General features: G+C 48.3%; 1 protein-coding gene across 2 annotated transcripts in view; it reads left to right on the top strand.

The window, feature by feature from the left end:
• The first annotated feature begins 3,107 nt into the window (after nt 1–3,107).
• The window catches only part of SETD7 (SET domain containing 7, histone lysine methyltransferase), a 52,103-nt gene continuing 43,316 nt past the window's right edge, over nt 3,108–11,894 (top strand). Inside the window, exons 1-2 of one of the 2 annotated variants that reach the window (XM_081540609.1) lie at nt 3,108–3,356; nt 4,186–4,318. In XM_081540609.1, the coding sequence (XP_081396735.1) occupies nt 3,342–3,356; nt 4,186–4,318 (148 nt within the window). In that variant the 5' untranslated portion in view covers nt 3,108–3,341. Of the gene's footprint in view, nt 3,482–4,185; nt 4,319–11,894 lie in introns of both variants that reach the window. The other variant, XM_081540608.1, reaches the window with a different exon arrangement.

Below are 11,894 nucleotides of genomic sequence, written 5' to 3'. Positions count from 1 at the left end.
GCCACTTGATTAGCAACTCAGTGATTCAGAAGCCAAGAACCTTAGCTCTCCGCAAAGGCCCCTGCTTCTCTTTTCAGAGTCAGATCAAGTCCATCACCCCCAGATCTCTTTACCATTCAGTATAGATGACCAGGGGGCCTTGAATATTCCACTTGCCAGGTTTACCCCAGCTTCTTCCCTTTTCTTTTTCTGTGTGTGTCTCTGGAGCTCCTCATGCTCTATTTAACTTTTCCCCAAGAAAGGTGGACAGAGAAGGTTTGAACTTAGTATTTTGGTGGATGACCAACCTCCTCGTTTACAGATGGGAAAACCAAGGTCCAGAGAGTTTAACTGAGCAGCTGCATGGCTAGTCCTTGGAGGAACCAAAACAAATGGGGTGAAAACTCAAGTACAGTGGCAGATTTGGTGGGGACAAAAGTCTTATTAAGGGGTGAGCAGTGCCAAGACAAGACTTGATGATTATCTAAGAGTTCCTTCACTCTTTCTGCTCTTGTCTGCCTGCCAGCAGTGCAAGCAAAAGATCAAAGCAGAGCATGCATAACAGTCATAGATCCACCAGGACACCTGGGGAGGCTCCGCCTCCTAGGGGCATGGAGACCCTGAAGACCGCCTGCGCCCCTCCAGCCCGGATCAGTGGGACAAGACAGGGCTCAGAGACAGCCAGGCTAATGAACTCCACTCGAGTCCCACATCCACTAGGCTTTTCACTATTAGCCAGCGTGCACAGTGGTAAATTGACAGACAATTTCCCCCTCAATGTAGGAAGATGCATAAAATACACCATGCCTGTGAAAATATATTTATTGCAAAAGTTATATCAGTCTTGTAAGAAAGCACCAGCCTTCTCTGGGGAAAGGCATGGGTGGGAAAATGAATAAAATAACTCAGTATTTTTACTGTTTGCTGCAGTGGAAGAGGGACTTCTGTTTCTCAAGCTGAGTGGGAAGAGAGGGATTTATCCTTGGATGCCTAGGAACAAGGCAGAGTAGCGTAGAAAAGTCACTCCTTGGCGTTAGCATGGAAGCAAGTCCCCACCCCTACCCCCAGGCCTGGTCGATGGTTGTTCCAAGCCGTCCCATTCCTCCCTGGTCAGGCTTGTTCCAGCGCATTGGGATCTGCTGAGTTAGGCACTGAGCCTGGCTGCTGCGCCGCCGCCCAACACTGTGATTAAGAGCTCAATGATTGATTTTCTAGCCCATGACCACATTGGTAGGGACAGAGTATGGCAGAGGAGGCTGGCGGGAAGCCAAGTGGAAAGAGGGTTTATGAAACGAGCTCTCAATGAAGAAAACTGTGGGAAAGAATGTGATGGAAGCAGATCTGGGGCCAGTAGATGTGGGAAAGTAGAACAACTCAAAAATGCTCTTCAAACTCGAACTAAAAACACAGCATTTTGCCAAACACAGGAAGAGGATCCAGTGTGTGAGAAAGGCTCAGCACTGTTTATACAAAACAGACTCTTCCTCTCTGCACAACCATCACGGACAAGGCTTAACCTTCCTTCCGTACAGGGCACTGTGCTGGGTTCTGAGGCTAGAAAGAAGAATCAGTCCGTCTAGAGAAGGGGATTGAAAACACACACAATGACGTGTTAAAAATGCAAATGGCTCTTAAGGGAGTCATCAAAACATTTTGCCTAAACTTTGGGCCCAGAGCCAGCAGGCAGGAGCAGGGCAGGGAGGGCCTGGGACTGTGCCCTGGGTGCTGCCTGCCTCCTGTGCAAATCTGAGGAAGGTTCTAGCAGGAAGATTCTGATTGCTTCCCCCCTACCCCCACCCCCCTTACATCCAGAGGAGGTCTGCTGAAGTGATGGGGGCTGGGAAAACCTCCCAGCCCCAAGGGGGCAGTTAGACATCCTCCTTATAAGCCTAAGGTTGTGGCCACTTGTGACATGATTCCTTTCGCTCCCCCCACACACACCCCCACTCACCTCGAACTTGGGTCTCGGTTGACTCCACCTGTGTGTTTTGAGGGAAGATTTCTTTTAACCTACTGTGCCCCTGTTTCAACCCCCTTTGAGTAAAGAAATAAATTATTTGTGTTTCCTTTAGCTTTTAGCATCTTTTTTTTTTTTTGCCCTGGAAAATAAATTGGAAGCTGAAGATGAGTATCTGGGTGTTTTTGTGAATCAGTGTAATATGTAAGAGAGGAGATGATATGTTTTAAAAGGGGAAATAAGAAAAAAATATCATACAACTCAAAACTAGTGCTTGACCAAGCTCAGTACCTGATAGTTTTTTTTTTAAATATCAGAAATAAAATCCTATTTCTGCAGTTCATGTCTGAAAATGGTGTAATCCAAAGTGGCTCTTTCATCTTCCACCGCAGGAACCCGTTCTTTTTGTAGCTTTGGAGCCCAGGTGTCTGCCCTGGAGGACTTTAAGGAGGTTATATTTAAGCCAGAAGACTTTAGAAAAGTATAGACTAAGCTGGAGGACCTCTGAGCAGTCTAGCCTGAGCTGGCAGACCTGATACCAGTGTAGCCTAAGCCTCTTATCTCCTAGGGGAGGAATTCAAGCTGTGAAAAGGTGGCCTGCCCAGGCCCTTCTGCAGGTGAGCATCACCAGGACACAACCTTCTTAACCCCTGGTTCAGGGGCCTTCTCTGTCTTTCTCAGTCAAAACGGACTGAAATTTCTGGCAGCGCTGAGACAAATGTCCCTAACATTGTGCTCTTTTTCACAGAATAAAAACTGAATTTAAGAAGAAACACAGTACTCGATTAAAAAAAAAAAAAAACCTGGCATTTAAGCACAAAGCCCCAAAGCAAGGCGTGGTCTCCCGGGTACTGGAAGTACTCCGAAATCCGCAAAGTCTCATTCGTGGTTCAGAAAACAAAACAGAACAACTTTCTCTGCTCCCTCCTCTCCTCTCCCCACCCTCACCCACTCCGTGCAGTAGCTGTTCTTGGCAGATGCCCAAAGCGGCACCCGGTAATTCCACGGTACATTGTGTACATTTGCCTCCATTTAACGAGCTATTTACAGCCGCCCTTTAACGCCACCTGTAAGAGGCACGCCGTAACGACACTAAGTGGCGGGGCCGGGAAGCGGGGGCTCCGTGATGTTCTACACTTCAAGAGCAGGAATCTGTGACGGGCTGGCCCTTGGAGAAACCAGGAGACGGCTGGGGACATCACACGTACTGGGCGGGAGGCGCGAGGAGGAGGCGCGCCAGACGGAGGGTCCCTCCTCGGGAGCTCCACTCGGTGGCTCCTTTTCCGTTACCACCAGCGCGAGGAGGGACCTGCCGGGCCTTCCGCGCGGCTGATTTCCTGCCTGATAAAGAGCCCTCTGCCATTTGGATTTGCTGAATCTCTGAATCACTCGAGACGAACGCCTGATGGTCCCGAGGAGGGTGGGGACGCAGCGCGCTAGGGTGGGAGCCGCAGTCCGGCGGCATCCGGGCTGGATGTCACCCCCTGGCGCCTGGGAAACCTGCTCGCGGATGTGATGCGGCGACGCGGGGACACCTGCGCTCCCGTGCGTGCCGCACTCGTGCCGCTCCGGGTGGCAAACGGGATGGAGCGGGGGGAGGGCGAGAGGAAGTTGAGGCGCTGGAGTATCAGGAACGCTGCCTTAGCTTGCCTGGCTCTTTGGAGGCTGTCCCGAGGAGCCGGGGCGGGGAGGGGGGGGTTGCTGCGGCTGGCGGGCACTGAAGGCGGACTTCCAAGCGGTCCCTGGCATAGTTGGAGGTCGAGAGTTCTGAGCCCTCCTCCCCACCCCCAAGGGTGGCTACCCGGAGGTCCCAAGTGCCTCGAGGAGCGCGCTCGGAGCGCACCCAGCCTCGCAGAAGCAAAAGCTAAAGCCGTGATGGGCCGGGGGACTGGCGGGGTGGGGCGCAGGGCCAGCGCAGACCCGGAGCGCCTTTCGTTTTAAGGAGCCTTACTTCTGGGAAGGGACAGGGAACTGTCAATCAGCGAGGGAGGGAGCGCCCCGGCGCTGGGTGATGTCAGCGGATCAGCTGCTCGATAACAAAGAGGGGGTATTACAGGAGAAAGTTGCAGCGGCGGCGGCGGCCACGGCGGCACCCCGGAGCCTGGGAGGCAAGGGGGCAAGCGGGCGAAGGAAGGAGAGACGGCTGCCGCCGGAGCAGCTTAAGGCCAAGGAATTGAAAGGGCTGTAGGGGGAGGCAGTGCGAGCCAGCCCTGACTGCTCCTCCTCTTCCTCCTCCTCCAAACTCGCAGGGTTCAGCCCCAGCGCTCGCTCAGCCGCCGGGAGCACCGGGAGGGACGCGAGGCAGCCGCGCGGCCCAGAGCTGGGCAGGGTCCCCAGCCGCCATGGATAGCGACGATGAGATGGTGGAGGAGGCGGTGGAAGGTACAAGCATCTCTGTGGGGCCCCGGGAGGAGGCGCCGGAGGGGGCACGGGACGCGGAAGGAGTGGCGGGCTGCTACCGGCGTGGCTCCGGGCCCCCAGCGGCCGCCACTGTCCCCTACGCGGTGGCTGGGTTCGTGCAGGGGCCGGACAGCCACGGCCACGCCGCCGGGAGCGCGCACTTAGCGGCGGGGCGCAGGCCGGGAACGGGGCTCAGCTGGGCCGGGGTCCCTGGGGGCAGTCAGGAGGGGGGCACGGCTGCTCCATCCTGCCCGGCCACCGCCTGCATCCGCGCTCGGAGTTGCAAAACCTGCCCCGCACTCCGGCCTTCCCTCTTTCGGGGATGGGAGATGGAGGTGCGCAGGAGGACAGACCCCCCCCCGACCCCCCGCTGGCGATCTCGGCGGAGCAATCCCGAGCCCCTCTCCCGGCGCCAGCCCTTTCGTTCGGCTTGTCGCTGCGACCCCCGGTGACCGCGGCCGCGTCCGGGTCCGTCCCCCGGCGCAGCGCACGGGGCTGGACCAGGCACGTGGCAGCCGCGGCTCGGGCGGTCGCTCCTCCGAAAAGATGAAATCATTGCAGGGCCTGGGACAAGGCTCCCGACCCGAGGCTTGAACGCACGCCGACCTGGCCTCCGCTGCCCTGGAGCGCACTCGGCCAAACCGCCCCTCCCCCTTCCTGCTTCCCCGGCGGGTGCCGCCGCCGCCGCCACGCGGTGCAGGCGCGCCGCAAGCCCGGACCCAAATTGCTGGGTGACACTTAACTTTCTGAATTCCATGCAGTTGGCTGTGGGTGATATCACCGCCTCTGTGTCGTGTTTCTCCGCCCCTTCGCTTCCAGCGCCCCTCCCCCGACTTTTCTCGCCACTTTGTTTTGCTGAGTTTCTCCACCTCTTTTTTTTTTTTTTTGACTAGTTCTAAAAAAACGAGGTGGGGACGTTATACAATCTAGTTGTTTGTATCATGAGACGTTATGATTTTGTAACACTGAATACTGGAAAATACTCTTTAGCGTTATTTATTTATATGATTCTACCCTAGACGGTACGTCGTGATGTTTTGCCGTGTTGCGTGGTATTATTCAAGAATATTTTAACCAAACAGCTAAGTAAACATTTTTTAACTTTTGGTTGAATCTGCTTTCTGTCTCATTTGTATAAGCAAGTTCTTAGAAATGGTAAACAAAGACAAAGTGACAAGGCTTACAGATGCATGAGAATGCAGTTACTGCTACTTTGGGAGGAAAAAAAATCAATTTTTATATCAACATAATTGACTCCGTTTGCAATGCTCCCAAGGTCTTAGGGAGAGATTAAGTTGAATAATATTTTTGAATTCTCTAAAAGCTGTCTTCATGTAACTGTTGAAACTTCTTATTTCTTTAGCGTGCTTCAAGGACTGTTGGTTTTGTTTTAAATTCACAATGCCCTGAACTATTTCTCTCTAATAAGTAAAGCCAATGCTGGGACTTCCTGGGGCCCAAAGATGTTGATTGGTAGTCTTCTTTAAACTTAAATTATTGACTACGTGTTCCTTCATGTTATGAAAGATAATTGAAAAATGCTACTCTCAAATTGTCAGGACTTGCTCTCATTCTTCAAAGTTTACTTTGACTCGTAAAAATAATGCAAACCCTTGATCACAGGCAGTGCTCCCAATGTTAAACCACCTTACCCTTTGAAGCTGTTTGGAAACCTAAGGCCCAGTTGTCCACAGTCCCAGGCTCCTTGCAGAATGTGAACAAGCAGCTTTAGAAACATATCGATGCTTTTGAGATTGCTCAACGGGTGGAAGCAGAGAAACTTCTTTATATAAGCAAGGAAGTTTCTGTTATATAGAGTGTGAGGGTGTGTTCATATACATTATTATCCAAAGTCAGAATATACTTGAGAAGGGTCACTATTTAATACCTGCTAAGTCGCTTCAGTCGTGTCCGACTCTGTGCGACCCCATAGATGGCAGCCCACCAGGCTCCGCCGTCCCTAGGATTCTCCAGGCAAGAACACTGGAGTGGGTTGCCATTTCCTTCTCCAGTGCATGAAAGGGAAAAGTGAAAGTGAAGTCGCTCAGTCGTGTCCGACTCCTAGCGACCCCATGGGTCTGCAGCCTACCAGGCTCCTCCACCCATGGGATTTTCCAGGCAAGAGTACTGGAGTGGGGTGCCATTGCCTTCTCCGATTTAATACCTAGGCTGGCACAACTGGCTTAAACCTTGAATGCTGGAGCGATCCAGGACACATGGTTACTCAGTCATACCAACAGTGAACAAAGTAACACAGAGTCTTTAAGTCCTTAGAGGCCCACAAGGCTCAGACTCACACAGTGTCTAGAGCATGCATGTGTAAAAGTGGGCTTTTTTCCAGCCATTCTTGGCCTTTTAAAGTGCTGTCGGTGATGGTGTCAACATCTAACACATGCGTGGGGGACTGGTAAAAGCCTAGTCTGAGTAGCTTGGTGTTGAAGTACCAGCTAACCTACGTCTGTCCATATACAGAGCCTGTGTTCTCTGTCGTTTCATTGTCTTAGCTATCATTCCTGCTGTAATTATTTAGTTCTGACTATGTGCAGGCTCCGTGCTAAGTGTTTCACACACACATAATCCATTCAGTCTCATGACGTGGGTACTCATATTATCCTGATTTTACAGAGGAGGAAGCCAAGGCTTAGGGAAGTTAAGAACTGATCCGAGGACCCTCAGCCTTGCAGGGGACAGGCTTGGACCCCAGAGCCCTGCTCCGCATGCTACACTGTGTCCCTGTGTGTGTGTTAACAATCGCTCAGTCACGTCTGACTCTTGGCAACCCCACGGACTGTAGCCCGCCAGGCTCCTCTGTCCATGGAATTCTCCAGGCAAGAATACTGGAGTGGATTGCCATTCGCTTCTTCAGATAGTCTCCCTACACCCTTCTTATTTTTTATTTCTTAATGAGCCAGTCACATATAGGAAACAGTTGGTAGCTGAGTTTGAAAGCAACAGTTAAATGTTGTATCAGTGTCATTTTTTATCAGTGTCACTCTTTAGAGGCTGGTTCTGAAAGAGTTCAGTGACTTTCAGAAAAATATATATTTGGGGAAAGAGAATGTAACTTATAGCCTCTGCTACAGACATCCTCTTTCTTCCTCCTTAGAAATTACTCTGGGGAAGAAACTGGTCTCCGGGACTTCACTTTGAGAGTTGATTGTCACATCCCGTATCTTTTGGTTACCTCTCTGTTAGGGAGGAACTGTAGCTTGGTTGGAGTTCTAAGCTTTGGTGGAGGAATCCCTGAGGGCAGGTGAGTGGAGGGGAGGCAGTTTCTGTTCATGTTGGCTGTGCTTCCTTAGGAAGGCAGCTCTGGGCCTCAGCGGGCCTGCGAACATCACCTGAGCTCCCGCTGCGGTTTTTATTCTTTTATATTATTATTATTTTAAAGGTTTTCTTGGCTGCACTGCACAGCATGCGGGATCTTAGTTCCTACAAGGGAGCGAACCCATGCCCTTGGCATTGGAAGCGCAGAGTCTCAACCACTGGACGGCCAAGGACGTCTCCTTGCTGTAGCTTTTTTTCTTTGAGCCTCTTTGGTTCAGCAAAGGGTGAAGTTTAGCTTTGGGAATAGAATTATTTTTATTACATCTATTTCTTTGCCTACCAGTAGACACAAAGATGAATACAAGGTGGTCCCTAATATAATTTGAAATAAATATATCATATCTAATCAGATGAGTGATGGTGGTTGAGAGGAAGTGAAAATTGCATACAGCTTGTGGAAGTAGTTGGGGAAGAAATTCCCTGAAGAGCTGGCATAGAATTGAGTCCAATTGAAAGAGGCACTTTGCGAGTAAAGAGAGGTGTGGAATGAAACAATTCACAGGAAAAAAAGAAAACAAATGACCAACAAGCATTTGAAAAGAAACAACTTCACTAAATAAATACAAATGCAAATGCTGAAATAAAGGTTTTCTCTAATTAGGTTGGCAAAATTCAACAAAACTGATATCATCTTGCAGAGAAGGGAGCACTCTTATGTATGATTCATTAGTATCATCAAGGAATTTCAGCTAATCGAATATTAACCCAGGTGCACCAAACATTAAAAAAAAGAAAAGAAAAAAGGGAGGGGGAGAGTGGAATTATTGCAGGCACATTGCTTCTACTATAACAGAGGGTCGAGGAGGAGGGAAGTGGAACGGAGTCTTGTCACAGGCCCAGACCGTGAACTATGTCCTAAAGGCTCTTTAGAACTCAGAATGGAAGGATGAGGACTCTGCTCTGGGAGGAAGAACAGGCAGTGGGGAGCAGGTGAAGCGATCATCTAGAAGGCTCTTTGAAAGGCAGGAAAATCAGACAGGCCTGGAATCATAAAGGCGGCATGGAGGAAGAAAAACAGGGGAAAGAGCAGCATCGCTAGAACGAAGAAGCCAGAATGAAAATAAGAATCTCCGTGTTTCACTGCCCCAGTCCCCTCAAATAGTAAGAGGATTTTTTCCCCTTAAAATAGATTTATTTTTAATTGATTGATGATTGCCTTACAATATTGGTTTGATTTCTGCCGTACATCAAAATGAAGTAGCCACAGGTGTACATATATCCTCTGCCTCTCAAACCTCCCTCCCACCTCCCACCCTTTTGCACCCCTCTAGGACCCAGGGTTGAGCTCCCTGAGTCACACAGTGAATTTCTATTTGCTCTGTTACACGTGTTAATGTACATGCTTCCATGCTGTATGCGTGTGCTTCGTCACTCAGTCATGTCCAATTCTTTCTGACCCCACGGACTTGCAGCCTGCCAGGCTCCTCTGTCCACGGAATTCTCCAGGCAAGAATATTGCAGTGGGTTGCCATGCCCTCTTTCAGGGGACCTTCCCGATCTAGGGATTGAACCCACATTGCTGGTGGATTCTTTACCGTCTGAGCCACCATAGGAAGCCCCATGCTTCCATGCTACTCTCTCTCAAATATTAAGAGTATTTTTAACTGTCCTCCTAATGACTTATCCTACCTATCTCTAATAAGACTGCTGATGCTCTGAACTTAGGAAAAATACAGGTGAGGTGTTCCGGTAACACCCTTTGTATTTAGGCCTCACATTAAAACTATGACCCTCACAACTAATAACAGCTCTTGCAAAGGATGACTTTCAAAAATCAAACTGTGTTTTTAACCACAAGCATAAGTGCTTCATCATGAAGGCACATTCTTGCACTAAACAGAAGAAGTTTGCCTTTTTTATTATTATTACCTTTTAAAAAATAATTCTGTTCTACAAAACCAACAATGCATGTAAGGGTCTCTGGTTCTGAGAGGAACACACACACACGCACAGAAACACACTCAGATCTCCTGTGAGTAAGCCTGAGGCTGTAAGCTGCAGAGTGTCTGATCCAGAGGGAATTTCCTCTGCTGAGAGGAACCATCACTACACAGAATACAGCCCTCGCTCTCATCAGATTGAGGAAAAAAACTCGGAGGGAACCTGAGGGGAAAAAAATTGAACTTTCTGTCTGTTCAGTAGATAATGATCTTGAGAATAAAGTGGAAAAATAGATTTGTGAGAAGGTTCCTTTTTTTCCCCTTTCTCTAACTTCTGTCAATATTTGAACACCATGCGCCAGACAGATATACGACACAAGAGCTGGGGCAGCTCTCCCAACACACGACCGTCATTGGAGCGGGTTTTCCTTGTTTGGGTCTGGCATTCAACCTCTGTTGAGTGGGAACTGGCCTGGAAGGCTGTTGGCTGACTTGGCACATTGCACAGACCGACCTCGATCTGAGCAGGCAGGGCTAGTGTTTCCCTTTGCATTGGGTAACACGTAGAAGAGACAGGCATTTACCGTCAGGATACACTGGTGCTGTGAGAACTATCTTAACTATGAAGGCCTCTTCCATTTCTCTGCCTGGGACCTGAGATCACCTCTCTTTAGAGGTCGCTTCTTCTGCCTTCGGCAGGAAAGAAAGGATACCCTGCCAGTTTGCTCTTATCCCAGGATTGAAAGAGTTGGGGAAGGTGTTCTTAGCATCTATTAGCTCATTCAGGGTAGCTGTTAATGTGCTTCTTGGGCAATAGGGATGACTTTCTCATCTGTAAGACTGGAATTTGAGGGATGGTTGTGAGGTTTAATTTAGATAATAGGAAATTACATAACTCAGTGCCTGATGTATAGTAGGTATACCGATTTTTTTTCTTCTCTGTGTGCCAGTCTCCCTGTCCATTAAATTGACTTCCTGGCAAGATAAATATTACATGATCTTATTGTCCAAATGGCTTTGGAACAAGAGTTGTACCAGAAGCTCCTGTACCACTAGTTGGTAGGAGATGTGAGGTCATAGCAACCCAGTCTCTTCTCTTCCTGACATTTCTTTTCTTGAAAGGTCTCTTAGTTGTTATTGTTTTGGTTGTGGGTGTTGTTTTAAACATAAAGTTCTGCTGCCAGAAACACCACCCCAGGCTATTAAATATACAGGATGGACGTCTTGAATGATCATAAACCTTATTAGCTTTTAGCTCCTTTTCACTGATCCTGGTCATTGATCACATCCTGGTCACTGATCACATCATCCTGCTTTGGGAAGGATGAGAAGCAAACAAACAAGCCAACCAGAGGGCCCTGCTGTGATCTGATAGAAGGCGATTTCTGAGATTTCTCACCACACACAACCTGAACACCCATCCCAGCCTTCTTCCTAAACACATGGTGTCACCAGAAAAACAGCCATCATTCAGCAGCTCTTCTGTTCCTTTCTCCCTAGAGACTAAGAAGGTGATGGGACTTCCCTTCACTGGCCTGTAAAGAGGCAAGCACCCTTCATGGAGCCGAGTTGGTGTTACCGCTTTCATCTCAGTAGGATTCAGTACTGTCCCTCAAGTGTTTTTATTGTGTTCTGTGATGCTTCCAATTTTCTCTAAGATCTAAATGCCGCTGCTGAGGGTGCACCTGCAGTGTTTTGCTCAGAAGTAGGACAGGACTGAGGAAAGATGGAAATGAATTTACACTGGTTTTTTTTTTTTTTTTCCCCTTAGTGTTCATATTTATCATAATACTTCTCGATCTAAAGTAGAATAGGGACTTTCCCAGTGGTCCTGTGACTCTGTGCTCCCGATACAGGGGGCCCAGGTTTGATCCTTGGTCAGGGAACTATTAATAGATCCCACATGCTACAACTAAGACCCGACATATCCAAATAAATTTTTAAAATATATTTAAAAAAAAATAAGGTAGAATCACTACTTTCATCAAACATTAGTTTTATAAAGTCTGAAATATATGAACTGTTTTCTACGGAGAAAACATTTTCAACAGATTAGTAGGTACTTCAATATGAGGCTAAAATGGTTATTCTGATAGTTATACCTAAATCAAAAGTGGGTTGCTACATTCTTAGGAATGCTAACAGCTAAATTTAATTTGATCTGAGCAACATTTCATTAAAAAAAGCTCTTAACTATACACTGAGTGGGTTTTTTTATGAAAAAAGAAAAAGATTTAATTTATTTCAATGAGAAAAATGTCATCAGTAGATATTTAGAAAATAATTGTCCAAATTATTTTATATGATTCAAGTGTCATTGAATCATGTCACATACAGTTTCTGGTTTTTGA

The sequence above is a fragment of the Giraffa tippelskirchi genome, chromosome 11, assembly GCF_054371585.1.
Source record: "Giraffa tippelskirchi isolate mGirTip1 chromosome 11, T2T-mGirTip1v1.2.pri, whole genome shotgun sequence".
NCBI lineage: Eukaryota > Metazoa > Chordata > Mammalia > Artiodactyla > Giraffidae > Giraffa > Giraffa tippelskirchi.
The sequence above is the reverse complement of the archived record's forward strand: the minus strand, read 5'-3'. Positions and strand labels throughout refer to the sequence as shown.